The sequence below is a fragment of the Doryrhamphus excisus genome, linkage group LG9 (assembly GCF_037039965.1).
Source record: "Doryrhamphus excisus strain RoL-2023G ecotype Guam linkage group LG9, RoL_Dexc_Guam_v1.1, whole genome shotgun sequence".
In the NCBI taxonomy this organism is placed as follows: Eukaryota; Metazoa; Chordata; class Actinopteri; order Syngnathiformes; family Syngnathidae; genus Doryrhamphus; species Doryrhamphus excisus.
This window is the reverse complement of record NC_136365.1, coordinates 7318163-7345784: the sequence shown is the minus strand read 5'-3', so window position 1 is coordinate 7345784 and position 27622 is coordinate 7318163. Positions and strand designations below refer to the sequence as shown.

The following is a 27622-nucleotide window of genomic DNA, read 5'->3' as shown; positions in this document are numbered from 1 at the left end:
ACACAGATTAGATAAAAGAAAGACCTGGAATGGACACATATAGCTTGGCTGACTGCATAACTCCTATTTTAATGAGGTTGTAGCATCTATTCCGTTGTGTCCCCAAGGGTCTTTGTAGGCTGTGTACCAATGGGGCCCTTTCTTTCCTTCTGGGACACTGATTAGACCTTATTAGTCCTCCGTGGAGATTCACCTTAGGAGGGTTGAGGTCACTCACAGACACAAGTGCACGATGTAACACCCACACTGTGCTCATGCAACCATAGAACCACGCTGTTCTCAGTCACTTCCTCCCTCAGGATGTTCACTGCGTCTGCATCAAACTTGTTTTGTGTGTGTGCATCAGACAGGAAGAAACCATTTAGCTGCATGTAGAGCAAAGTGGAACGGCCTCAAGTAACCTTAACCGAGGTGGAGAAGTTCAGTGTGTGCAATCATGGAAGTGAGTCAGGTTAAGAGAAGTAGTTAGACATTCTTGGTATTCAGAGGAGGCACAGAAAGTCCTCTGGAGGTGCTAAACAGACCGTTAGTAGTGTAGCCATGGAACATGGGAACATCAGAATGCTTTCATGACTGCAATGCTCAGTTGGAGACATTCTCTTGCCATACACTTTGCAAGGTGCTTTCATGTCATTTGTATCGCATCCCCTTTGTATTAAAAGTAGTCGGCTTACTATACGTTGTTCTTGTCTTTTGCCTCTAGGTTTCAAGCTGAAGGACTTTTTGAAAGATAACGAAACCCTCTCCCACTTCTTGCATCACAACGCTTCACTTCCTCGTCACGCGCTGAAGCAGATAGTAGAGGCTGATGTCAATCTGGAAAAGGTAGAATATCACACTTGGCATTTCCAAATGTTAGAGCCCAACACAAAACAATGGCAATTTGTTGTTTAAAATGTACTTGACTTGAATAGAAACATACAGTATTGTACAGCCCTTTCCACATCGGAGACCATAAACCCTTGTACTCAGTGCTCATGCACAAATCCGGTGACCTTGACTCGATGGAGTCTGTTAAGCCCTTAATACCAGAAAAAAATAATTCTGGTTGGCTTTAGATGGGTGCAGACACTGTGAGCACAAATTATCTCCTCTGTCCCATATTCTGCTTAAATAAACTACAATTTCCAAATGGATCAAATATATCCTGAATAATGTTCCATTCTTGCATTGCATTCTTGCATTCACACACATGCACACTCACTCCCTCTCCCATTCGTATCATCTTCGAGCCAACCAGCTTACATTCACGTCAACAACAGCTGCCTGTAAGTCACATCATAGGACAGAGCGTGAGTCATGTGACTGCTCCCCTTGCTGCCGCCCCCACCCCTCATCCCTCCTCACGTGCAGACACAGTGCTGCGATGTGACTCCGCTCCACCCACTGCTCTTACCCAGACGTCTATTGATCAGTGACGATGCACGTGCATTAACCTGGCAAGGTCATTATTCAAGGAGAGGAGTTGCTAGCCATTTTGGTAATTGGTTTGCAGCAAACTGTATGTTGAACATATCTTTGATGTATTGTTATGATTACAACTATTTCTCTTTGCTAAGCCCATACAACATGCCTGTTTATGTTAATGCATAGTGCTTGTGTTTACAGTACATATAATAGCGTGATTAAAAATGCTGGCATTACACAGGCTGGTCAAGAAGACTTAGAGGACAAATGTCTCTTAGGTTTGAAGCACACACATACATAAAAATGCACATCATGTCTGATAAATGGTAGCGTCTCCTGTGTCCTTTAAAAGATCCCATCAGGAAGTAGAGATGTCATTACCTTCACTGGACTGGACACAGTTGTTTCTCGTTTTAAAATACAGCATTTGCAGTTTTTCCTGTGTCAGTTCCATTACATGTCCCCAAAATGGTATTTGTGTGTTTGTGATAAGTCTTTGTTTTGGGACTTCTGAGACATGTCAAACAGTGAACCACGTTTCTGTAGTGAAAATGCTATGTGTATCTTGGCCATAGCAAGTGTTGCTCCTTCCTAGTACGATACTAGATGCACTTGGTGGATGATATCAATATCGGCTCCACCTTTTATGTGAAACAAAATAATCACTGTCTGTTTTCTCCCTTTCTGTGTCCAGGTGCTGACTAAAGGTTTTGGCTTTCATCTCAGAGACTTATGTAACACAACACCCCTGGAGGAGTTTGTCCATATTGCTGATGGCAATGTATCTCGCCTGACGCAAGAAATCATCTGCAAATCCTCCAGGGACTGGCTGAATAAGGCCCAGAGCCACTTCCTGTCGAACTTGGACTTTTTCAAGCCCATTCGCGTAAGTGTGTTTATCAAGCAAATCTGTTATGCAACAGTATCACTTTTCATGTCAGTAATTAAGATTTGGGTTCTCATAGTATTGTTTTGCTACTTAACTCCCATAAGAGTTAAACTTAAAGGAATTTTCTTTTTTTAATACTTTGCCCATCATCCACAATCTGTATGTGAGACATGAACAAACATGTATTTCTATTTTCTAAATTCTAAATATAAAAACATTCTAAATATAGAAACAGGTACAAGTAAAAATAGGCAGCTAATTAATGCAGGTAATGGGACACGTGCGTGTAGACGTAACCATTTAACCTTTAAGCTGCAATGTAAGAGTGTATACTTACTCTTATGTGTTTTGTTTTCTTTACAGAAGGATGTAAAGTCTGATCCCAAAGTAGTTCAGGAAGTCTCAGCTGCAACTGACTATCTTCTGGAGAGCCTCGGAGAACTGGCTGTGGAGGTACATAAAGTACACGTGCTTACATGCACCCAAAGCAGTGAGTGTAGACACGAACAAGACACACAGCCAGACACACAAAATATCAAGGATTAGCAAGTTGTGACCACCACCTCATGCTTGCACACACTCACACATGGAAAAAAACCTTTTACAAAAATGCGTCATTTAGACTCCTATATAGTATCTGCTTAGGGAAATGTTTATTTCATTGAGGCAAGCAATATTTTACATGACCAAAAAGTGTCTGTGTACTGTTAGTGATCCTGTTCATGCTTTTCAGCATTCATTTACCCAGTGTTTATAAACTAAATCTCCAGTCTACATTTTTGGACACTCATTAACATAAAACACTTGTTAAATATTGGACAGTTCACTTTTTTTATAAAGACCCCCCCAACACACATACACACTGGCCAGTGTTCTACTATGCTGACAAAGCAATAGGATACAGCTGTGTGTGTTATTTCCTGTCTAATCAGCAGTAAGAACAACAAACTGTATTTTTCTTCTCACCCTACCGTTCAGCATTTTTATCATTCTCAATCCACATGGGAAAGCTCATGAGATTTTTCAACACGGACGGGAACAGATCATTGGGAGAAAACAATGTAATATATAACGCACACTTACATGTGACGTTGTTAAAAAACGTTGTTTTCTGCTTGACCAGGGCTTGTTTAGACTAACAATGAAATGGAATTACTTCTGCGAGGCGTATAAGACCCCAAAAAATATCAGGAAAATGTTGGCCATTCATTCCAGTTGAAATATTTGGATATTACGACATTGGGTCAATGAGACGAGACAAGATTTTAACAATATTTGTAAAGAAAAGTACAATTAAAAAATTGAAAATGTATTGCTATCTGCCAATTCAATTTCTCCTACATTACACTATTTCTGCTTTCACCCATGAGACAGACACTGACAAAAGGACTCACTCCATTCATGCCATTGTTCTATGGAACAAATGCGCTAAGGTGTTGAAACCAATGCACAGGGTGTACCTTCATATCTGTTTGGAAGTGAGAAACAAGGAAAAAACAAATATAATGTCGGCAGCGGTCACTTGTGGGCATGTGATGGTGACGAGGCGGTGACGTCATCATTTTCAGAAGGTAGCAGTTTGCTTGTCTCCACAGAAACCACACAGCAACGTTGACAGATTTTCCTACTTTGGAAACCGTGATGCCATTTCATGGCACAATGCCGTTGTCGTGTGGATTTAAGGCTGAAACAATAAAATACAGAAAATGAAAATATACATTGTAGACAGAGGAAATACTATATAAACATTAACTGGTGAATGTGAAAGGCAAAAGGTTAAAAAAAATGGTGAAGCTTCGAATTTGTCCACATTTTTTGTTTCAATGAGTCAGTGTTGACTGAAAGAGCATCTTTGTTCCGTAATCACTGAGCATGCTCTTGGAAACAGATGTTGGCTGATTAAGACATTTTATTGTGTTGGCTTGCTTAGCAGATGTGAGGCTGGCATATTGAGCGTTTCCCGTATGTAACCCCTGTTTTTTTTTTTTTAACTACCAAGAATTTCCATTGCATCCAAAGCCAAAAAGGTATAAAAAACACCCACAATATTTACAAAATGTCTTTTCGCCAAACCATGTCACATATCTCTGGTGTAGCCTATCTGATATGTAAACATGGCTTCGATATCTTGGTTTCCTCACTGAAGCATTCTCAAAATATGTACTTTATCAACCATCATATTTTTGTGGTCACTGTAAGTGAAATAACACTGACTATGAAAGCAAGGCCTTCACAATGATGTAGTATTATGTTAGTTATAATTACAGATAAAGATCGTTCATGCAGGTAGGTCTTCTTCTGTAGCTGGTTGATAAAGTGAACTTTAGTAACCTGAGTCAGGCTCTTCTGAGAGGTTACTGTGGGACATAACAGGCTGCCGATGCTGAGTGTATGTGTGCTTGTGACCCATGCCGACATGGTCATTGTTTCTCTGAGAATGACGGTCTAAATGAGTGCATTTGGATACCATTCCACAGTTTGGGCCAGTAGTCAGACACATCACAAAAGAGAAGAAAAAACACAAGAATAAATGCCAGCACTGGACACAATAATGGTCCCCAGTCATTGCTGTTTTTGCTTGTGTAGCACAGTACTGTATGTAACACTCTCACTGAACTGCATCCACACAAGACAACCGCCTACACACAAACACAGATACTCATCCAGTTCGACATAGCTCACAAACATTGCACGCAATATTTTTCCCAGTCCTAAAAAAACAATGTGATGGTTTGATGCAGCTGAAGCCTGAGATAACAAAAACTTCAACAGGAGCAACCTCTTTCAATCATATTTGTGACATGCATGGTGGATATGTTGTTGAGAAACACACTAAAGGCAGACTGTGAACTGAAAACCAGCTACTAAGTGAAGTGGTGCAGAGGACAAAGAAAACTGAACCATGCATGTCAGAATAGTGTTTATGTACAACAGCATGTGCGTGTGTGCGTGCTCAGTAGCATTTGTCGGTTTAATAGCAGAGTACTTGTGGAGCCTGAGGAGGTTTGCCTATTAGAAGAGTGACCGAGAGTAACCTCGCTTTTTTCCCGCACTGTCTTCTCACTCCCTCTTGTTTATTTCCACCTTCTACTCCCATCACTATCAAACTCTAGTTTATCTCACCTGATGAATGACATTTGTTTTCCTTCCTTGGATATTTGCTCATATTTTTGGTTTCCATCTTTAACCTGGATGGTTTTTTTCCTCATTTTTTCCTCATGGGAGTGTGTGCTTTCACCATAAACTCAAGTAACCTCTTCTAATTCGCACTTGCGGGAACAAAAGCTTCAAACCTCTTACTTAACTCTTGTTCTTTGTTACACAAAAAGCATTCACCACTACCCTGCCCACCTCCTCATTCCTTTGCTATCACGAGTTGGTGACAGTGCATTTAATGAGCACGGAATAACCACAGTGGAGACACACACCATTTAACATGAGATATAGCATGTAAGTGTCACACTAACCTGTATGCATGTTATCTATCGGAGCTCTGCAGAAACATATAGACACATACTACAGAACTGATAAGACTGGAGATTTTGTGTCTACACCCTGCAGAGTGCACCTCCCTACCCCCAGGTCTTGTCTGAAATCCCGTTCATCGTGGAACTTGACCATCTGTTGAAACCTACAGGCTTTCTAAAACACTCATATTCGATAGTGTGAACATGCAGTTGGGTCTATCATATTTTGACGTAATATGTTTCTATAACTGGAATTGGCCACCATGAACATTGCATTCCGTTGTTGGGAATCTTTGCCTTGAAGATATTTTATGTTCAAATATTTGCTCTGTGCCTGGTAGGTGACTTGGCAATGTTAAACATTTTTTACTGACTATAGTTTATCATTATTCATCCTCTTAGTGTTTGACTTGCTCTATTTTATGATCAAATATTTACACCGCAGTCTTTTCTCACCAGTGAAGAGCAGAATGTTTTTTGACTGTTGGTGCACATGTAAGAGTGTTTGCTGTCTATTTGTATTCCTTAGCTCGTTAACATTCATGCAATAAATAAAAAATATTAAAAAATTATTTGTGCATATGACCAATGCAGCAACAGGGTTTAGGTCAGTGCTGTCACATTCCTCCACACCAAACTCTTTCAAACTGGCCTTTTTAGACCTTGCTTTTCGACCTTGCCTCGCATCCAGCACAACAGCGTTTTGGGTGCTTTGAAACAGTATTTTTTGAAAATGGCTTCCAGAGTGGGATGCAACTATTTACTAATATGGGACAACGTGGACACATATTTTTTTTCAACCTGCCAAAAAACATCTCTGGAGAGATAGACTTGCAATGTTATGGCTGTTGGTACTCTATTTTAGACTCATGTCTTCTGTGTTTTCTCCCTTTAGCTTGCCAGCATGAAGAGTTGGAAAGATATGCGAAAGGAGATCCTGTATCTCACTGCCAATCCCACAGGCTCTCCGAATCAGATGTACCAGGCGGTGTCACGTATTGTCTGTGGCCATCCCGAGGGAGGCGGCCTCAAAATCAAGTCTCTCAATTGGTACGAGGATAACAACTACAAGGCGCTGTTTGGAAACCACGGCAATGACAGCGACAGTGAACACCTTTCCGCATATGATAACACATCCAGTAAGTGTCCGATCAGAGCTATTAAAATGCCAATCAAGTGGACATTAAATATAAAAAAATGTGGAATATCCCTTGCCTTTTCCGTCAAGCTCCTTATTGTAACAACATGATGCGAAACCTGGAGTCCAGCCCCATTTCCAGGATGATCTGGAGAGCTCTGAAGCCTCTGCTCATGGGAAAGATCCTCTACACGCCAGATACTCCAGCGACACAGAGGATAATTCATGAGGTAAAGTGTCTAGAGCCCTGCTGGAAATCCTTTAACACTGAATTTCGAATGATGTGTGTGATTGTTTGCTCCAGGTGAACAAGACTTTCCAGGAACTGGGTCTTTTGAGAGACCTTGGAGGAATGTGGGATGAGATGAAGCCCAAAGTATGGAACTTCATGGAGAACAGTGAGGAGATGGACTTAGTCAGGGTGAGTGGGCTGTACGGATATAACAGACATACGTATTGATACTTATTTTTGATTTATCTTTGATATAGTAATCTGTACATCTCTGTGGCATTTGTGCAATCAGGTACTTACCAAAGCAGTCATTTCAGTAAAAAAAAATCCCTTCAGGCTTCACGATCTATCCTGCTTTCCTATGGACTCACACTTTATACACCCACAGCTGCCCTCGATTGAGTTTGTTTATTCTCAGGCTAATGAGAAGACTTGACATGGTGGGAAAGATGGTCCAGCAACAATAATGGTCTGGGTTAACACAAGTGACGCATAACTCTGACAATAGGTCGGATATCTGAAACCACTGATAATTTTTAAGTAACAGATGAACACTCAATGTACTTTAGAAAAAAAATACATCTTACAAACATACAGTATGATTAAAGTACACAGAGTTTCACATATCATGGTTACTCTTGGTCAGCTTTCACATTGTCAGCACTGTCTCCTAGTGCTCATTGTTTGAATTACATTTGATAAGAGAAGTTATGTTGCTGCTTGGGCTGATGAAGTCAACACACAAATGCACAAATGTGCACAAAAATGTTCTTCATTCCATGTTTGCATTCAATACACCCGAAAAACGTTATTAAATGCATGTGTCAGTGCTTATAATTTTAGTGACTGTAGTGGCTTAACCTTCTCTTTTCATTTCAACTGACGCTAATGTAGCATAAGGTATCTCTGTTGCAATGTAGTGTTTGCTGGTTGCCTATATAGTCCTGTGGAACTATAGGATGAACCTGAAGAGTCTTGGAGGGAGTGCTCACAAAATGTAGAGACATTATGAAAGAGGTCACAAACTAAGTGTGTAGCCGCAAATGTCAAAAAAAGACAACTAAGCCTTAAGGCTTACAGGCACAGTAGATTTGTTTTGCTCATTTTATTTACAACACTGAGCTCATTCTGTGTTTTAAAGCATATCTATTTAATTTTTTCTGCAGACACTGCTCCAAAATAACGCAAGCGCCACTTTCATGAACACTCAACTCAGCGGTACTGAGTGGCGTGTATCCGACATATCACGCTTCCTTTCCAAGTCCTCGGCAGACAAAAAAGCTGAAAAATCAGTGTACACCTGGAGGGATGTCTTCAATGAAACTGACCAGGCCATCCAGACCATCACCCGCTTCATGGAGGTTAGTCTACACGACTTTTATGAAATAAAAATAAAAACCAGCTTAGTCATTGTTTGTATGCTCTCTGAACTGCAGATCATGAAATTGATTAATGACCATGCCGAGTAGGTCACTGTGTTCTTCTCTGTGCTCACTGGGTCATCACACCAGCCAGGGCCAAGCCTCGGATAAAGATCTACCACATACGTTCTTGCCAAACATTAGTCAATCTTCATGCCCTGCTGACAGGGCCTTGTTGTATTTTTGTGTCAAGGAATCACATTCTTGGGAGGTTCTGAAGTTCAGTGTAAATGTGAACTTCTTCTCCGTCATAATGCTCAGATGAGCGGTATATATGACCACAAGGATTAGCTTTTCTTTGAGTTGAATTGATGATGCCAAGAGGACAAGAGGACTTTTGTCTCAGAATCCAACTCATGATAAAAAAAAACTGTGCAGTTGGTCGGATTGATTATGTACCCATGTCAAGACAAACTAAACACAGGACATGTCTCACTAGTCTCACTGTAAACAACACACTGACCTACTGACCTACTAGGTGGGATTTAACTCTTAAGGAGCTCACAAGGAATACTTGTTGTCATTTCTCACAAGATCTATGTCAAGCAATTATAAATAGGTCTGTCATCCATTTAGCACTGGGGAGTGCCCATGCTGCCATTTCATATTGTGTTGAACTCATTGGCCTCTCAAACGCATGGTGCAGCTCAGCCAAAATAAGTCTATACAGGAAAGACTCTGCTAAACATTTTGCTCATATACTATATATAAAAAGGGTGTATGGGTTGTTATTTGTTGAAGGATTATTTACTTTTCAGTAACCATGACAATTCTTCTTTTGCCACTCAGTGTGTGAACCTGGATAAACTGGAGCCAGTCGCCAATGAGGAGCGCTTAGTCAACAAATCTATGGGTCTGCTTGACAATCAGAAGTTTTGGGCAGGCATTGTGTTTTCTGACATAGCCCATAGCAACAGCTCTGACCTGCCCCCCAACGTCAACTACAAAATCCGCATGGATATTGATAACGTTGAGAGGACCAACAAGATCAAGGATGGGTATGAGAAAGAAAACTAATCAATTTTGAATTACTATTCCAGCAATATTTTTGAGCTAATACATTTTATATATGTTTGCAGCTACTGGGACCCTGGCCCCAGAGCAGACCCCTTTGAGGACTTACGGTACATCTGGGGAGGATTCTCCTACTTGCAGGATGTCATTGAACAGGGAATCATCCGAGCTGTGACAGGCAGCAAGGAAAAGACTGGTGTCTACATTCAGCAAATGCCCTACCCCTGCTATGTGGATGACATGTAAGTGATCACACAATGTCAAAGAAGAAGAAAGAAAACGAGTGCAAATGATTCAAAAGACTGAGTATGATTTACTTCCTGCTTCATTTCATAGTTTCTTGAGGGTGATGAGTCGTTCCATGCCCTTGTTTATGACCTTGGCGTGGATGTACTCCGTGGCTATCATCATCAAGGGAGTGGTCTACGAGAAGGAGGCCCGCCTCAAGGAGACCATGAGGATCATGGGACTTAACAATGGCACCCTGTGGCTTAGCTGGTTCATCAGCAGTTTGATTCCATTGCTGATCAGCGCTGGCTTATTGGTAATGTTGTTGAAGGTGGGTGTTCGTCTATTTAGACACGTAGCTGTAAATTAATGATGCCTTTGTTATTAAGTATTTGTCTCTCTGTCTCTCTCAGATCGGAAACCTACTACCTTACAGCGATTCAGGCGTGGTTTTTCTTTTCCTGAGCTCCTTTGGCGTGGTAACCATCATGCAGTGCTTCCTCATTAGCACATTGTTCTCTCGTGCCAACCTGGCAGCAGCCTGTGGTGGAATCATCTATTTCACTCTTTACCTGCCCTACGTGCTGTGTGTTGCCTGGCAAGACTATGTGGGATATGGAGCAAAGATTGTTGTGGTGCGTCGATAGAATTTAATAATCTACAAACATCCAGTATGTAAAATAATGTTCCCTGTGCATTAAATGTATTTTCTTCACCGTCCTCTTCTCAGAGCTTACTGTCTCCGGTTGCATTTGGATTTGGCTGTGAATACTTATCCCTGTTTGAGGAGCAAGGCGTGGGAATCCAGTGGTCCAACTTGCTGGCAAGCCCTCTGGAGGAGGATAGCTACAACCTGAGCACCTCCATCTGTCTCATGCTATTTGATGCTATGCTCTATGGAATAATGACATGGTATATCGAGGCTGTGTTCCCTGGTGAGTTTGCACATTACTCTTGTATTGTGGTGAATCAGAAACAGTAAATCAGAAACAAAAAGGTCTCAGTGTACTAAAAGAGAATGTAATTCTTTGGATTACAGGCCAGTATGGAATCCCCAGACCTTGGTATTTCCCTTTCACAAAGACATATTGGTGTGGTGAAAAAGAGAACAAGAACCTCTCAACTCCTTTGTCCAAGAAAGGCAACGCCGATGGTACAAATGTTGCTTTTTTGCTCGGTTAAGAAGGTTTTCAAGACATAAAACCACAAGAGACGCTAAGATGCTATTGTTGTTTTTGAATCGTATATCCAGCTGTGTGCATCGAGGAGGAGCCAAGCCACATTGATCCAGGTGTTTACATTGAGAACCTGGTGAAGGTCTATAGCCATGGAAACAAACTGGCAGTGGATGGACTCTCTCTTAGATTCTACGAGGGGCAAATCACCTCCTTCCTTGGCCACAATGGAGCTGGCAAGACCACAACGATGTAAGACAACACACATGTCCTGTTTAACAGAGGTCTGAGTTGATGACTTACTGACTTGTCCGTGCTTCGTTTCCAACAGGTCAATCCTGACAGGGTTGTTCCCACCCACTTCAGGGACGGCCTACATCCTAGGAAAAGACATTCGCTCGGAACTGAGCACCATCAGGCAGAATCTGGGTGTTTGTCCCCAACACAATGTACTTTTCAGCATGTAAGTTTTTGATGATCTTTTCAGCCAAGTATTTCATATTACTGGAAAATTCACTAACATCTTGGCACTGATTTGTGGTCTGCTCGAAAATGAATTTCAGGCTGACAGTGGAGGAGCACATCTGGTTCTATGCCCGTCTGAAAGGACTGCCTGAGGAGATGGTGAAAGCCGAGATGGAACAAATTGTTAACGATGTGGGATTGCCTCATAAGCGACAATCACGCACCAGCACACTTTCCGGTCAGCTCTCTTAATTCCCATTTGGAAACCAAATGTGATTGCGTAATATTTGTGTTTCAAATTAGCACTCGTCCTTGTCGATGTACTAAATAAGTTTTTCTTCCCATTATTGTCAATTCAGGTGGGATGCAGCGGAAATTGTCAGTGGCTTTGGCTTTTGTTGGAGGCTCAAAGGTGGTAATCTTAGATGAACCCACAGCTGGTGTTGACCCCTATGCACGCAGAGGAATTTGGGACCTGCTACTTAAATACAGACAAGGTACAGGAAACAGGAACAAAAAAACAGATGAAGGGTTATGAAAACATGATTTTCTGATGTTAGAACTAGAACTGTACAGTCGTAGTCATGTTTTACATGTTTCAGTAGAAGACTATCGATGTTGACAATAATAACAATAATAATGTCAATCTGTCAGGCCGCACCATCATCCTGTCTACCCATCACATGGATGAGGCAGACATCCTTGGTGACCGCATTGCCATCATCTCCCATGGCAAGCTGTGCTGTGTCGGCTCCTCACTCTTCCTAAAGACCCAACTGGGCTCGGGCTACTATCTGACCCTGGTCAAGAGAGACTACGACTTGACACTTCAGTCTTGCAGGAATTCTGCTAGCACCGTTTCCTATAGCAAGAAAGCCGAGAAGGTAGGCGGGAGCATGTGTTTATTACTTTACCTGCTATGTTCCGTTAATGCTGTCCTGTCCTGTACTTAACTCGGTATATGCTTTCACACAGGAGGATAGTGTGTCTGAGAGCAGTTCCGATGCAGGCCTTGGCAGTGAACCAGACAGTGAAACCACCACAATTGGTAACATAAAATGTCTTTTTCCTGATAAAGTTTACAGTGTTAGATTTACACATTAGTAACGCCTCTTTCTGACCACTCTTCCCTCCAGATGTTTCCCTCATCTCCAACGTGATTTTCAAGCATGTGTCAGAGGCTCGCCTCGTGGAAGACCTTGGGCATGAACTCACTTATATCCTGCCATACCAGTCAGCCAAAGATGGAGCCTTTGTGGAGCTCTTCCATGAGCTCGATGATCGTCTCACTGATTTGGGGATATCAAGCTATGGAATATCTGACACCACCCTTGAAGAGGTATAAAGATCTCACGACGCAAACACTTTGTGTTGATATTTAATTTACTGTATGTTTTCTCCTTTAGATTTTCTTGAAAGTTGCTGAGGACAGTGGAGTTGATTCTGTGGAACTTTCAGGTGAGACTTGGTGGAATATTAGAAACCTTTGTTCAACCCCTGTTATACACATGTATTAAATGTGTAAAATACCAAACACTGAAAACTTAAAATCATCAGTCCAATGTTTGTGTTTATTTGCAGACGGAGTAGTGCCAACGCGGACTCGTCGGCATCATGCCTTTGGAGACCATCAAAGCTGCTTGAAGCCCTTCACAGAGGATGACTTTGACTTCAATGATTCTGAAGGTAACAGATAAGGAACCGCTCTACCCAGCATGCATTGCATAGTCTTCTTGTTGTCATTCAAAAATACACAACATTTTAGTCCGACTGCCTCTCGTTTCCTCATTGCTCATTTGTGCTCTGCTGTGACATTCCAGAATCTCGTGAGACTGACTGGCTCAGTGGAACAGATGGTAAAGGTTCATACCAGGTCAAAGGCTGGAGTCTGAAGCGACAGCAGTTTGTAGCACTCCTCTGGAAAAGATTCCTCTATGCTCGGCGTTCCAGGAAAGGCTTTTTTGCACAGGTATGCTGATGCTTTTTATTAACATATTTATTAACATAGCCATTAGACCTGCAGGAACTAGAAATGGAAGTAAATGTGGACTCGGTCTACCCACTGGTCGACTTTTTATTGACCTTTATGCTGTTGGGCACAGACCACCACTGTTTCACCAAAATGGATGCATAGAATTGTCCAAATACGGTCTCAAAATGAAGAATTAAGAATAGACTAATCAGTATTTGATTGTTGATTTACTAAAAATATTACAGTAAATGCCAGGGTTCAATTCCACCCTCGGCCATCTCTGTGTGGAGATTGCATGATCTCCGCGTGGGTTTTTTCCGGGTACTCTGGTTTCCTCCCACATTCCAAAAACATGTTAGATTAATTGGCGACTCCAAATTGTCCATAGGTATGAATGTGAGTGTGAATGGTTGTTTGTCTATATGTGCCCTGTGATTGGCTGGCGACCAGTCCAGGGTTTACCCCGCCTTTCGCCCGAAGACAGCTGGGATAGGCTCCAGCACCCCCTCGAACCTCATGAGGTTAAGCGGTAGAAAATGAAAGAATGAATGAATGAGCTTAAGTTTGAGTTTTTTAGTTTTTTAATAATCAGCATGTGTGTTTTTTTGTTCCTCCAGATTGTCCTCCCGGCTGTATTTGTGTGCATCGCCCTGGTGTTCAGCCTAATTGTCCCTCCATTTGGAAAGTACCCTAGTCTGGCCCTAGATACCAGCATGTATGGGGAACAGTTTACCTTCATCAGGTTTGTTTGGGATCTGTAATCCTTGATAAAGTAGCCATGTAGCTTCGCAGAACAGCTACATTCAACTGAATTACCCGATAAGACACAAACACTAAATAAACAATAATATTGTGCTTCTTGACAGTAATGACATACCCGAGGACCCTCATACCAATAAACTGCTTGGAGCTCTGACAGACAAACCAGGATATGGAACACGCTGTATGGAAGGAGGACCCTTGACGTGAGTATATTTCTCAACTTATAGATCAAATGTATTCAGCAGCACAGTGCAGCTCTAAAGGAAACCAGAGTTGCATTACACAGTCTGACCTATAGTCATTTCATTTTCTCCGTATATTACAGGAACACTCCATGTGCAGCAGTGGAGGATGAGTGGTCAGTTCCACAAGTACCTCAAAGTGTGACAGACATGTTTGACAAAGGCAACTGGTCCATGGAGAATCCATCTCCTCTATGCGAGTGCAGCTGTGAAGGACGCAAAAGGATGCTGCCTGAATGTCCAGCTGGTGCAGGGGGTCTTCCACCTCCACAGGTTAGTGAAGCCAGATCATTCATACACAAATGTAAAGTATAACTGTTTAAATTAAGTATAAATTATCTGTTTTGTCTGCTTTTATGTCCAGATTAAGCTCAGCGATAAAGACACGCTTCAGAATTTGACTGGTAGAAACGTGTCAGATTATCTGGTGAAGACCTACGCTCAGATTATTGGAAAAAGGTAGCGCTGATTACATATTTCATTTATTTCGAGAGAGTGGCCGTAATTAAATTAAATTAAATTAAACTTTTTTGTCTCTCTTGTCACAGCCTAAAGAACAAGATTTGGGTCAATGAGTTCAGGTACAACATCTGACATTTAATTCATCTTTGAGTTCATGACTGTATAGATGCATCCACTCTGTGTCTGGTTTTATAATCATTAACAATATCTCTGTGCAGATATGGTGGCTTCTCACTTGGCGCCAGAAGCTCTCAGCTTCCAGCCCACAGAGACCAGGTCGATGATGCAATTGCTCAACTGCGCAGACGATTCCGTCTCGAAAGGGTAAGAAATTTAAAATGTAAAAATTAATAGCTTCAATATCTTAAATAGCTGTTGAAGCTGTTACAGCCCCAAATGGTTATATTTTTGGTGTTTTCAGTTTGTGTCCCGTCTCATAGTATATGTATGTTTACTATACCTGTTGCCTTTGCTGCTAAAAGAGGCATGGCTGACCTGTCTGATTCGTCTTCCCTCCAGGGAACTGCAGCAGATCGTTTCTTCCATAGTCTCTCCAACTTTATTCAAGGATTGGACACCAAAAATAATGTCAAGGTCAGTGCTTTTTCACACATGTTGCATATAAAAATATATGAGATGGTAGTGTAATGGTAACAAAACAGCAACAAACCCACATCCGTCAACAGATCTGGTTCAACAACAAGGGCTGGCATAGTATTGGCTCTTTTCTAAATGTGATGAACAATGGAATCCTTCGAGCAAGTCTACCAGCTGGCAATGATCCCACCAAGTTTGGTATCACTGCGTATAATCATCCCCTCAATCTCACCAAGGAACAGTTGTCACAAGTTGCGCTGTAAGTGTTAAATCACTTTTGTTGGTAAACTCAAAGTGAGATGGACAAGGAAAACCAATTGATGACTTCCTTTCACTCTTTAAATGTTTTTTTTTCAGAATGACAACATCAGTGGATGTGTTGGTGTCCATCTGCGTGATCTTCGCCATGTCCTTTGTGCCTGCCAGCTTTGTTGTTTTCCTCATCCAGGAGAGGGTAAACAAGGCCAAGCACATGCAGTTTATCAGTGGAGTGCAACCTTTCCTCTACTGGCTGGCCAACTTTGTCTGGGACATGGTACGACATAGCATTGGAATTTAATTGGCTACACTGAAATGGCACACACGTTCCCTCTATTATTTTCATTTGAAAATGAACAAATGACACAAAATTATTTATTACAGTTCGTAATGTAAAATCTTAATTGTCATAAACTTGGATTTTTCCACCATCTTCCTCTAATGAATTCAGTTTTGATGTTAATTTGCCTGGTGCCTATGTACACCATTACTATAATATTCAGAATAGTTAAGCCATGGTTACATCTTACTCATTGTTATTTTTTTCTCCTTCCTTACAGTGTAACTACATTGTCCCTGCCACACTGGTTATTATTATCTTCATTTGCTTCCAACAAGAGGCTTATGTCTCCTCTACCAACCTGCCTGTTCTGGCCCTGCTGCTGCTGCTCTATGGGTAATTTGGAATGTGCATGCTTATGAAATTGAATTTTCTTTAGAGAATAATACAATTTTTAAAGCTGGACTCCGATCTTGCTCATTGTTCAATGTTGTATTTTCAGATGGTCCATCACCCCTCTGATGTACCCAGCCTCATTCTTCTTCAAGATCCCCAGCACAGCCTACGTGGTTCTGACCAGTGTCAACATACTGATCGGAATCAACGGCAGCGTGTCCACGTTTGTACTGGAGCTGTTTGGAGGCAATGTAAATAACAACTCCGTTGTTGTTGGTTTTCTAACTTATTATCGGAGTCTTGAGTGTAAATGCTTCAATACTGTTAGGACATTGGTGGTATCAACGACATCCTGAAGAACGTGTTCCTCATCTTCCCTCACTTCTGTCTTGGGAGAGGCCTGATTGACATGGTGAAGAACCAAGCAATGGCTGATGCTTTGGAAAGATTTGGTAAGCAAAGTAAAGTGGCAGGAATAGGAAACTGATTCATACTGCTTTTAATACGTGCTGGGTTTCTAACAAGCTGGATTTTGTGTGTTTTCAGGGGAAAACCGTTTCCGTTCTCCTTTGGCTTGGGACATGGTGGGAAAGAACCTGTTTGCAATGGCCATTGAGGGAGTCATCTTCTTCTGTATCACCGTCCTCATTCAGTATCGCTTCTGCATTAAGGCCAGGTTAGTGCATAACAATGTCATTATCCTAGTGCCTCCCTTCTGAGTATGAGTTTGATTTTAAAGACTGTGTCCTCAACCTTCATGAATTGCATTTGCACTTTTTCAGGTCATCTTCCAGTCACCTGAAGCCAATCAGAGAAGAGGATGAAGATGTTGCCAGAGAACGACAGAGAATCCTCAGTGGAGGAGGACAGGCCGACATCTTAGAGCTTAGGCAGCTCACTAAGATTTATAAGCGGAAACAGAAGCCAGCCGTGGACCGACTGTGTGTTGGCATCCCCCCAGGCGAGGTAGGAAATATACAACTCTCTTAATATACTCTTTTAATATACCATACTTAACTCTACAGACCAGGCGTACGATCGACGTTGGGTCATCTTTATTATTCTTAACTCAGTGTTAAGATGCCTATATCTACAGTATAACAAAACATAGATAAAAGTCAGCTGTTGATGGCTCTGCCATTATTTTGAGCCTGATATCGACCATATCCATGTACCGCTATATCGTGAAATGTGTAAAAGCTATATGGTAATAATAGCTTATATACGTACGTATATAATAATAGGTTTATTTTTCTTTCAGTGCTTTGGTTTGCTGGGAGTCAATGGAGCAGGGAAAACCAGTACTTTTAAAATGCTGACAGGAGACTCAGTGGTCACAAGTGGAGAGGCCTACCTGGCAGGAAAGAGGTAAAAGGCTCAAAAGACATATTTTACAATAAAAGTGCATATAATGATGATTTCTGCAATGGAATTAGAACATTAAAACTGTTTGTCTCATGTCAGTGTGACAACAGAAATCGATGAGGTACATCAGAACATGGGATACTGTCCTCAGTTTGATGCCATCAATGACCTGCTGACGGGACGGGAACACCTTGAGTTCTATGCCATTCTGAGAGGTGTCCCTGAGAAGGAAGTGTGTGAGGTCAGTCAAACACACACACAAACTTGTTAAACACTATTTAAGCAGATTTTCCCATCAAAAAGGATGAAGATGGCTGTGTGCAGAGAGTACAGTTGAGTTTGTGCATGTTGTTTTGGTGTAGCCTGTTGATTACCACCTTGTGATCCTTGCAACATCCAGGTAGACTATAAAATACGGTCATTATCCTTAATGAGAGTCGCAAGAGTCAAGCTTTTGAGATGACAAATGTGGTCAATATTGAGCACACTGTGTATTATTTCTAACCAGATTTGCTTTTCTCGAGTCAGTATTATGTTATTATTAAGCTTGAGCTTATTAAGATAAAGATTAATCAAAAATACATGTTTAATTAATTTTTCACAAGATGCTGTAACCTGGACAACTGTACTGTCTCAACATATAATGGTGTGTCCATAGCAGGACAGAACACCAGCAGGTTGCTATAGTTGCTTATTGAATTCCCATCCAAGTAATTTGAGTTATCACTGAAAATCCAATTGAAAGTGTTTTCAGTTCTGCAGCAACACTAAACATAGTATTCTTGTCTCCACCAGGTGGCAGAGTGGGGCATCCGTAAGTTGGGCTTAGTCAAGTATGTGGACAAGGCAGCAGGCAGCTACAGTGGAGGAAACATGAGAAAACTATCCACCGCCATCGCGCTCATAGGAGGACCGCCCGTGGTGTTCCTGGTCAGTAGGGAATGACCACACAAACACATAAATCTTCCTCGATGAAGTGTATTTACAATTTTTTTTGTTTACATTTAACAGGATGAACCTACAACAGGCATGGACCCTAAAGCACGGCGCGCCCTGTGGAACGCCATACTGAGCATCATCAAAGAGGGACGATCTGTCGTCCTGACATCCCACAGGTTAGATGTGATGTGATACTTGAAGATACAGTAATAATCATGCACAAACACGCACAAACTGAGCTTGGTGATTTTTTTTTAAAGCATGGAAGAGTGTGAAGCACTTTGCACCAGGATGGCCATCATGGTCAATGGCAGGTTCCGCTGTCTTGGGAGTGTGCAGCACCTGAAAAACAGGTAGGAATCACAGCTCTTCTTGGGGTGGAGTGAATTATATAGGATTGTTGCACCAATGCTGATGTCACATTTTATGTGCATTAATCATTATATTTTACTCTAGGTTTGGGGATGGCTACACCATCATCCTCAGGGTGGCTGGACCGGATCCAGACCTTCGGCCGGTGATGGAGTTTATCGAGCAAGAACTTCCCGGCAGCAACCTGAAGGAGAAACATCGCAACATGCTGCAGTACCAGCTGCCCTCATCCCTCACCTCCCTTGCACGCATCTTCTCCCTGCTGTCCACCAACAAGGAGGCACTCAGGATAGAGGACTACTCTGTCTCTCAGACAACTTTAGACCAAGTAAGCTGCTGTCTTGTTTTTATTTTATTTTTTTACACTGTTTTACATTTTCAGTTCATTTGGAGCTGATCATACTGCACATAGAAATATATGTAATCATGTCCTTTTTTATCTCTACAGTAAAAATGGGAATATTCCAGACATAGTTGTAAATGGTTATTAATCATGATGAATTAATTTGAAAACTAGTTGAATTAATCAATGTGAATCATTGGACAGCCCTGCTCTCACTCTCTCTGCACACACATACACTGTTGAAATTCAAAGTCTTATTTTTAATTTTTTTATTTTAATATGTATTTTTAAAATAACGATATAATTATCATAGTTAACTTTATTGAGGCAAAAACATAATTATCTTTCCTTCTCTTTGTCCGATCAAGGTGTTTGTAAATTTCGCCAAGGACCAAAGTGATGAGGACCATTTGAAAGACGTCCACCTAGGCAAACGGGACGCTGTGGTTGTGGACATTTCCCAGCTAAACTCTTTCCTAATGGACAACAAGACCAGGGAGAGCTGTGTCTGATTCCACTGCGCCACTTTCACCCCGTGGGTATCTAATGCATCCTCGTCATGGTGTCATCCCTCCGCAGATAATCTGTACCACTAAAATCTGAAGTGGGAGACAGGACGAGGTTCACATTTTTTTCCTCATTTGTAGTCTTTTTTTGTGTTGTTAATCCTCACTGGGCCTGCTGTTCAACGCACAGCCTCTGAAGACATGATGAGGCAGAGACTGCAGGTATCGTGAAAGACACTGAACTCAATGCAAATCAATGCAAGAAATTCTATATATTTAAAGACGAGAGGATACTTGAGTGAGGGTTGGAGACCGGTGCTTCTCCTTCACTGTACTGGGACACTTCAAGTGGGATTGTCGAGTTGCGTTTGACTGGAAAAGTAGCCATGCTACTCACTTAGAGGACGTCTAGTTTTGAAACCCATTCCGAAAAGTTGCGATCATTCACTGCCAACTGCAAAAGGATGGACTTAAATCCTTATCCAGGATCTAATCCCTTCATTACCAGGAATAGTTTTTGTAACACAGGTTGTGACTCAGAACATTTACAGTCTGACTCATTTCAAGGGTGGAACACCAAACACTTTTAGCAGTTAAGATTTTTTTTAATACGGTAAGTCGTAACTCTGTTGTATTTTTTTAACATTGTCTCTTTATTAGTTGTTCCTCCTTGACGTGGTTCATCACAGTGCCTACGTGAATGGAGGAGTGGGGGTAAATATGAGCACTCCATTAACCACAACAACAAAATAGACTGCCAAGGAAAGTTTAAGACTAAAGCATCAAAGCACAGAAACAAAAAAAATCTTGTAACGATGGTCTCTACATGATGTGCAGTCTGCTATAATGGATTCTTTTTACTCGTCCCCATCACCTTTAAATGGATGAACGGAACGGTGCGGAACTATGTCATGGTGAAGACGATTACTGCATGCTCTCTTCTGCCTCGTGGTTTCCCAGCCCTATTCTGTGTGTGGTCAAGCATGCAGACTTTGAAAGGACTTGACTGCTGTATTGTTGTTGGATTCGCACACCATGTACATGTGGGCTTTAAATCCAAATGGAGAAGGTGTGATTAGTGGGATGCAGGAAAGGTAGCATTCATACATGCTAGATGATGAAAATGTAACACAATTGGAACTCTCTTGAGTCGGACGTATATGTTTCTGTATAGTAGCAGTCTTGTGACGTCAGCGGTGGAATTTACAAACTGTGCCAATTTAAAGTTAAATATGTGTCAACCAGCAGAATAATGATAAGGTAACTGTAAAATGAAAATCGTTCTTTCGTTTCACTTGCTTTTTCCCCCCTCCTTAAACCAGTCAGTCAAAGCAATTGTCAAATTACACCATATGTGAACCAGTGACAGGTTGCCAAACGCCCAACTGTGCTGCCATCACCCGCAATTACTGATTAGACGCATTCAGGGACCACTGCAGTTGAGTTAAGTCTTTTGACCAAATGAATACATATCCAGGATTCAAATTGAAGAGGCTTTTATTATTGTTTCTGTGTTTAAAATTTAAAAAAAATGTCATAGAAAGGATTTCTAACAGCTCTGGAATTGCTAGAAAGCTTTTGTGCTTCATTTCAACATGTTGACTAAAAAAAAACGCTTGAAACATTGAAAAAGAAAAATACTGCACTGGAGCACCAAAATATTTGTCTGATGGGTAAACTTGGTAGGAATGAGTGGTTGAACCAGAAAACCAAGTCAAGCAATTTGACTCGAGCTAAGGCAGTAATGTGGTTATTTTTTCCTGTTGTGCTCAATATTATTATTCGTTTACATTTCTTTCAAGTATTAAACAGCTGTTTGAGTCTGTTACCTGTTATGTATAGTAAATATTCAAATAAAGTTGATACGTTTTGAAAAAAATATTGCCTTTGTTCACTTTTTGTGTGTGCCCAGAACACATCCATAATATTAAGTATTATTTTGTGGAAATTATCCATATAATCGTGGATCATTTACACAGAAAATATGGGTAAAAGTTATTTGGAGGTAATCTGTGCAAAATCCTAAAAGTGGCACTGTTTTTGTTAGTTAACTATATTCTGCAGCAGTCAATTTCATGGCTAAACCTTTTCTTCAACAGCAAAAGCAATGCTAAAGCAGAGTTTGAATCAAATAAAACATTTAAAATTATCACAGTATCTGCCGGTGCTCTGTTGTTATTGTATTTATTACTGCTGCCAGTAGAGGGTGGTGTATACTCATATTGAAGACATATGCAGCTTCATCTTGTCATTTTGTGTTTACATGCAGGTGCAAGCAATTATGAACTCACAGCAGACTGTAGCTGACCAATTATAGAGCCACAACAGTCCTTATTGGGTAAAATAAGAACCTGCCCATTGTGTTCTGCGTCCTGATTGGCTGTTGACGATTGTCGATCTCCTTCGTGTCGTCGCTAGCAAACGCTTTGAGCTGCTTGCTAACCGCCAATAAACAATAGGAGCTAAACCAACTAAAAACATGAAATCCAAACAGCTGAAAGCATTTCTCTCAGACAGAACATCATTGGCAACCAGTGTGAGTATAAATGGTTGTTTGTGTCGTTCCATTGGCTGACGATGAGTCCAGAATGCACTTGACTTCATCCGTAATGAAGACAAGCGATAAGATGGATCGATGCATAAATATTCTTATATATATCAGAATATAATATCAGAACTTGAAATGTCACAAATTCACGAAACGTTATGGGGCGTATGAGAGCGATTTGTCAGTCCTCAATTGTCTGTCAATGTAATCACTAGTACTACCACTAAGAGGGTGGTGTTGACCAGTGGTGAATCCAAAGATTTTTCATTGATCATTTTTGCCTGTGTTGAGTTCAGGTTTCATGGGATATGTGAGAGCTAAGTGAGATACAAATCTCACTCTGATTCTATCTTGTGTGTAAACCTTTGTTAGTAGGTGGAAGGTGTCATGTTAGCTGATAGGAAGGCATGGTTTGTTGTTCATAAACTGGCCTAATTGTGTGAGTGTGTGTGTGTTGTTTGTGGTTATGCAGCACACCCATTGACATTGCCTTTTTTATTGGGGACATTTTGGCTGGTTCACGTAAACAGAATGCAAGGATGAGGTTTTGTCTTCCTTGTGATGTGTGCTAAGGACCTTAAAAACTTCCCAGTTTTATGTTAGTATGCTGTTCCCTGTTAATTTGGAGTGTAATTCGGCCATGTTGGAGCCTGTCCCAGTACACCCTGGACTGTCCCATATGCAGTATAGAAAAAGATAAATACAAATTCTGAACTGCTCCATGATGATGTTGTAGTGTAGAGTTTTGGAGTTGTTTGAATCCTCGAGTCGTTCCATTAATGCCTGCTGCTGATCACCGGTTAAGTTATTAATACTAGAAGTCACTTTAGAAATTAAAGTCAGGCGTGTCTGTAACGATGTAAAAACATATATGCACGAATTGCACGTGTAAAATGCGTACAAAAAGGAAGGTAAAGGCAACAGTATAAAATGTAGAACAAAATGGGATTTTTCCAAAGTAAGTGTCCAACAGGAACCAAAATGATGGAAGCACAGGAAAAAACAACTGAAAGCTCAATATGACGCATTTTCCTTTAATCCTGCTGTAGTTACACATGTAAACATGTAAAAATCCAGACTTAAATATGTGTGTTTTTGTTACATAAAACAAGTTATTCACATGGCCAGTTTGAACATTGTAAAGGTAATTACTACTTTATTGAAATGTAGTTTCAACATTATAGTAGTCCCAAATTTGGTTAATTTCACAGTCAAGAAATTATTTATGATGTATTTATTAGGTCAAATACTACATGCTCAACGTCCATTTTAAAAGTAAGCAATATGGTAATACCACTACTGCAGAGTGCAGTGCAACTGTGCAACTGTGCAACTGTGCAACTGTGCAACTGTGCAACTGTGCAACTGTGCAACTGTGCAACTGTGCAACTGTGCAACTGTGCAACTGTGCAACTGTGCAACTGTATACTCTGTGGTATGTCATTGGACTCCATTGCCCACACAAACCTGAGACAATGCTCATCATCTCAGGCTATAGTGTGAGGTAGGGAGGAGTAGACCTATATCGGCTCGTATATGTTGACCTTCGTTCTGAGACCTTTTATGAAGATCATCCAAGAAAAAGAAATTGCACAGTAAGAGCATCATGCAATAAAATACTGGTATAATAAGGCACAGTTAAGTGCATTTTCTCTGCTCACCAATAAGATTAGATGTATGTTTCATTTTCATATACCATATTTTCCAGACTTTAAGTCAGACTGTTTTTAAAGTTTGCATGACTTTGCAACTATACATATACGTATATACAGGTATATGGTATAATTTAACAAGGGCTGCTTTTAGTTAAAGTGCTGTGGTGGTTGTGTTTTGGCAACACCTCAGGCCACAATAATTCATTGAGTAGAGCTTTTATGCATGTAGGCACACACATTTTTTGTTACAGAATACTTTCTAATACGCTTCTGCCATGGAGACACGTGCGATTTTGAGTCGTTTTAATTAATTTGGCTTATAGTCAGAGCGACTTACAGTGTGGAAAATACTGTACATAAAGACCACAATTAGATGGATGTGATATTATACTGTCGTGTCTTCAGGATTATGATTCCTTCACCTTTTCTTCATAAGTGCCGCTGCCCTTGTATGCTGCGACGTAGCCGCTAGTGTCTGGGATGTCCTCACGTCCAATTTTTCCTTTCCCTTTTCCCGAATCGTCAAATCGCTCCTTGTGTGTTCCTGTGTACTTGGTCGTGTCGGTCAATCTGTCCACAGCCGCTACCTTTGCTGCTCTCTAACCAAACATACAAAATCATGTATACTGAAACAAGGATTGTTGCTAATGTTGCCTTTATAAACATAATATTGTCACTTTTAATGATAGCACCTTTTTTGTGGTTTGCTGTGGTGCACTGCTGCACTACATCATACTGTATGAGGATTGTTCAGCTGTATAAAGGATGCAGGAACGTAGTCTTATTAATGACAATGTACTCACAGTGATTCCAGCATTGGCAGGCTCCTTGCCAACAATGAGACCATAAATTAGCTGCAGTGCCTCCTCTTTGCTATTGCCTTTAAACCGCTTGGGGGCCAGCTCGGTCAGGGCCAAGTTGAATTGCTCAAATGTGATCACACGAGCAGATTTGGACCTGCAGACACAATACAATGTTGCTTGCATGGTGTTCAAAGGGAAATATTTCACAAGTAAAAGTTAGTACCATATTATTATAATCAATTGCAATTAATAAAGATACATTTGCAGTAATTAATAAGTGGTAATAACCTACAAGAATAAAAAGAAACTTGCCGCTGTTAACTTGGAAGGTGAGTCACCTACCATAAAGACTTAAAGCAACTACATGCTGTACTCCAGTAGCGATACCGAGAATGAAGAATTCAGTGGATTCAGTGATCTGGATTGAGATCGGGAGCTTGGTGAATTTGCTTACTGGTAACTTGTTTGTTGGACCCGCTGGTTTGTTATGTTCACCCTCTCAGGTATGTTATTTATGCTATTGTGCTTATTGATAATGAATCCCGAAAGAGAGAGTACCGTACGCCTATTCAGCCTAATCCATCTACTTTCTGTCCTGCGTGTCCTCATGTGGGTGAGCTGAAGCCTATCCCAGCCAGCTGACTTTGGACAAGAGGCGGGATAAAGTACCTTGCCCTTCAATCACAGGGCACATATAGACAAACACATATGGGCATTGTTTACCCGTAGAAAACCCACATGTAAATTCAACACAGAGATGTTCAATTGTAAATATAAATAACTAAAAAATACATATTCTGAATATTATTTGCTTTGCAAAATGTTGGCCCAATACGACCTCATTTGACCTGTGACCGTTCAACCTTACTGTGTGCTGCACTTAGATTATTACTTGACTTTGCTGAAGACTATGTCAACATCTGTGGTGGTGACGTTCTTGCCGTCGATGACATTACAGTCCTTGCAGAGCTTTGCAAAGTTCTTGCCGTTCATCTCCTTCCCCGTCGCTTTGGAGTCTCCATGAATGGCAAACTTCTGAAAGGATGTCTCCACCTCTGCTGCAGACACAGAGCCCTCGGCCATGCTGAGAACACACACAGTGTTGATCATCAGCATACAGTATAATTACTCTTATTTTTGTGGTGTTATGAGTTGCCGTTTGCGCAGATTTGCAGGAAAACATATACAAAAGTATATCCGGACTTGATTGTCATTTTAATCAGCCCAAGTGTACATTTTTTTTTCTGTCAAGAATGCAGACACACACTTTCACGTCCATCACTGCTGTGTTAATGTTACTCAAGCTCCGCTCAGGCCAGTTTAATTCAATTAACTCTATTGACAAATGGCCACTCTGTTGCTCACTCTGCAAAGGCTGCGCAAACAAGGTCATTTATTTTTTCTTTTCTCCCATGCTCACTTTCTATTTGAAGAATATAGCCAGCTATTAGGTGTCTGTGGTTATGCAGCATGTATGTAAAAATCAGCTTTGAATTAGTTTTCATCCATGAAACGCTTGCACGGTGCTTATCATTATTAGCATTATCAATACTGTTGACTACTTCAACCTACTTCCGAGTTCTTTATTCTTTGAATAACAGCAATCTACTTTCGTCAAACGAGGTATAAGTAATTCACATCAGTTGCAACTGGTAAATAAGTAGCATCCGGCTGAGACTATTTCCTGTTGGTCCTGAGAAGATGTAACAGTATGTTGCTGGAAAGAGGACATAATGTGTACCTGCTGCTGTAGGCTGCAGGATTCTTGTCGCTGGAAAAATTCAGGAAGTCACTGATTCGTTTGTCGCTTCTCAGCCTCCTTTTTTTGCCTACCCGCTTCCTCTCCTCCTCTCTGCCACTCCCAGGCTTTCTACAGTGATGACACAGATGCAGATGCAAGGATAAGCAGGAGGAGAGAGGAGGAGGGAGAGAGTACCAGCCAGCGCCATCAATGACATCATGGCCATTCTGCTACCCCTCTGTGTGTTTTAGTCTTATAATAACTGCTTTGAGTATAATATTATTATAGTATAGTGTCACTAATTATTATAATTCAATTGTGCTAACCATTATGCCAAGTAGTCTTTGTGTCAGCTGTTATATTTGTGTCCAGTCTGCACATGTGATAGTTTCTGCTTCAACAACAGAGGTCCTCTTGTTTGGATGCAATGAGAGCTACCCTTGAAGGGACAAAAAGCACTGACAATAGAACTGGCAAATAAATCACACAGTACTTTATGAAGAAGGCACAGCTGAGCACTCTCTCATTTACAGCAGATGAATAAGGTAACCCATAATATTGGACTTTGTAGGGTTGTTTTGCAAGCACAATAACATTAAAATAAAATCTTAATAAATAATTATAATTGCCATTGTTATTTTATCATGTAAGAACAATGTCTACATGAACAAACATTAACCATTGAATCGTGTCATTTGTACACTGCATCCAATCATATTGAATCATTGAAATTAAATTAGTATCGTAAACTGTATATCTAGTTTTCACTCAAATTGTCTATCACAGAGATCCCAACAAAACTTTTTTTTTACAAATACAAAAAATACTCTTCTACTATACAGGAGTATTTGTGTCAATAAAGAACATTGTTTGATCCTGCAAACTCTCACCTTGGACTATTTGTCCACATTGACAATTGATGCTGTGGGTACCCACATCCTGACA

General features: G+C 40.9%; 2 protein-coding genes across 2 annotated transcripts in view; one reads left to right on the top strand and one right to left on the bottom strand.

The window, feature by feature from the left end:
- Positions 1-21809, top strand: part of LOC131125100 (phospholipid-transporting ATPase ABCA1-like) — a 29639-nt gene extending 7830 nt beyond the window's left edge. Inside the window, exons 6-49 of the mRNA XM_058066285.2 lie at positions 704-825; positions 2102-2293; positions 2660-2749; positions 6659-6902; positions 6992-7131; positions 7206-7322; positions 8300-8494; positions 9344-9552; positions 9634-9810; positions 9905-10127; positions 10210-10431; positions 10527-10731; positions 10836-10949; positions 11049-11223; positions 11303-11434; positions 11535-11674; positions 11796-11933; positions 12091-12320; positions 12412-12484; positions 12573-12775; positions 12843-12894; positions 13018-13122; positions 13257-13405; positions 14026-14150; positions 14275-14373; positions 14496-14685; positions 14777-14871; positions 14961-14993; positions 15093-15198; positions 15394-15468; positions 15561-15730; positions 15829-16006; positions 16290-16405; positions 16512-16656; positions 16734-16857; positions 16952-17081; positions 17188-17371; positions 17667-17773; positions 17870-18011; positions 18566-18700; positions 18782-18885; positions 18970-19062; positions 19166-19409; positions 19793-21809. Coding sequence (XP_057922268.2) covers positions 704-825; positions 2102-2293; positions 2660-2749; positions 6659-6902; positions 6992-7131; positions 7206-7322; positions 8300-8494; positions 9344-9552; positions 9634-9810; positions 9905-10127; positions 10210-10431; positions 10527-10731; positions 10836-10949; positions 11049-11223; positions 11303-11434; positions 11535-11674; positions 11796-11933; positions 12091-12320; positions 12412-12484; positions 12573-12775; positions 12843-12894; positions 13018-13122; positions 13257-13405; positions 14026-14150; positions 14275-14373; positions 14496-14685; positions 14777-14871; positions 14961-14993; positions 15093-15198; positions 15394-15468; positions 15561-15730; positions 15829-16006; positions 16290-16405; positions 16512-16656; positions 16734-16857; positions 16952-17081; positions 17188-17371; positions 17667-17773; positions 17870-18011; positions 18566-18700; positions 18782-18885; positions 18970-19062; positions 19166-19409; positions 19793-19936 — 6386 coding nt within the window. The 3' untranslated portion in view covers positions 19937-21809. The remainder of the gene's footprint in view (positions 1-703; positions 826-2101; positions 2294-2659; positions 2750-6658; positions 6903-6991; positions 7132-7205; positions 7323-8299; positions 8495-9343; positions 9553-9633; positions 9811-9904; positions 10128-10209; positions 10432-10526; positions 10732-10835; positions 10950-11048; positions 11224-11302; positions 11435-11534; positions 11675-11795; positions 11934-12090; positions 12321-12411; positions 12485-12572; positions 12776-12842; positions 12895-13017; positions 13123-13256; positions 13406-14025; positions 14151-14274; positions 14374-14495; positions 14686-14776; positions 14872-14960; positions 14994-15092; positions 15199-15393; positions 15469-15560; positions 15731-15828; positions 16007-16289; positions 16406-16511; positions 16657-16733; positions 16858-16951; positions 17082-17187; positions 17372-17666; positions 17774-17869; positions 18012-18565; positions 18701-18781; positions 18886-18969; positions 19063-19165; positions 19410-19792) is intronic.
- Positions 21810-23714: 1905 nt separating this feature from the next.
- On the bottom strand, positions 23715-26805 carry tppp2 (tubulin polymerization-promoting protein family member 2). The gene is made up of 4 exons (XM_058067987.2): positions 26678-26805; positions 25829-26020; positions 24937-25090; positions 23715-24732 (listed from the first exon to the last, which is right to left on the bottom strand). The coding sequence occupies exons 2-4, from the start codon at positions 26017-26019 to the stop codon at positions 24541-24543; spliced, it is 537 nt and encodes a 178-aa protein (XP_057923970.1). The 5' UTR covers position 26020; positions 26678-26805; the 3' UTR covers positions 23715-24540.
- Between the last annotated feature and the right edge of the window lie 817 nt (positions 26806-27622).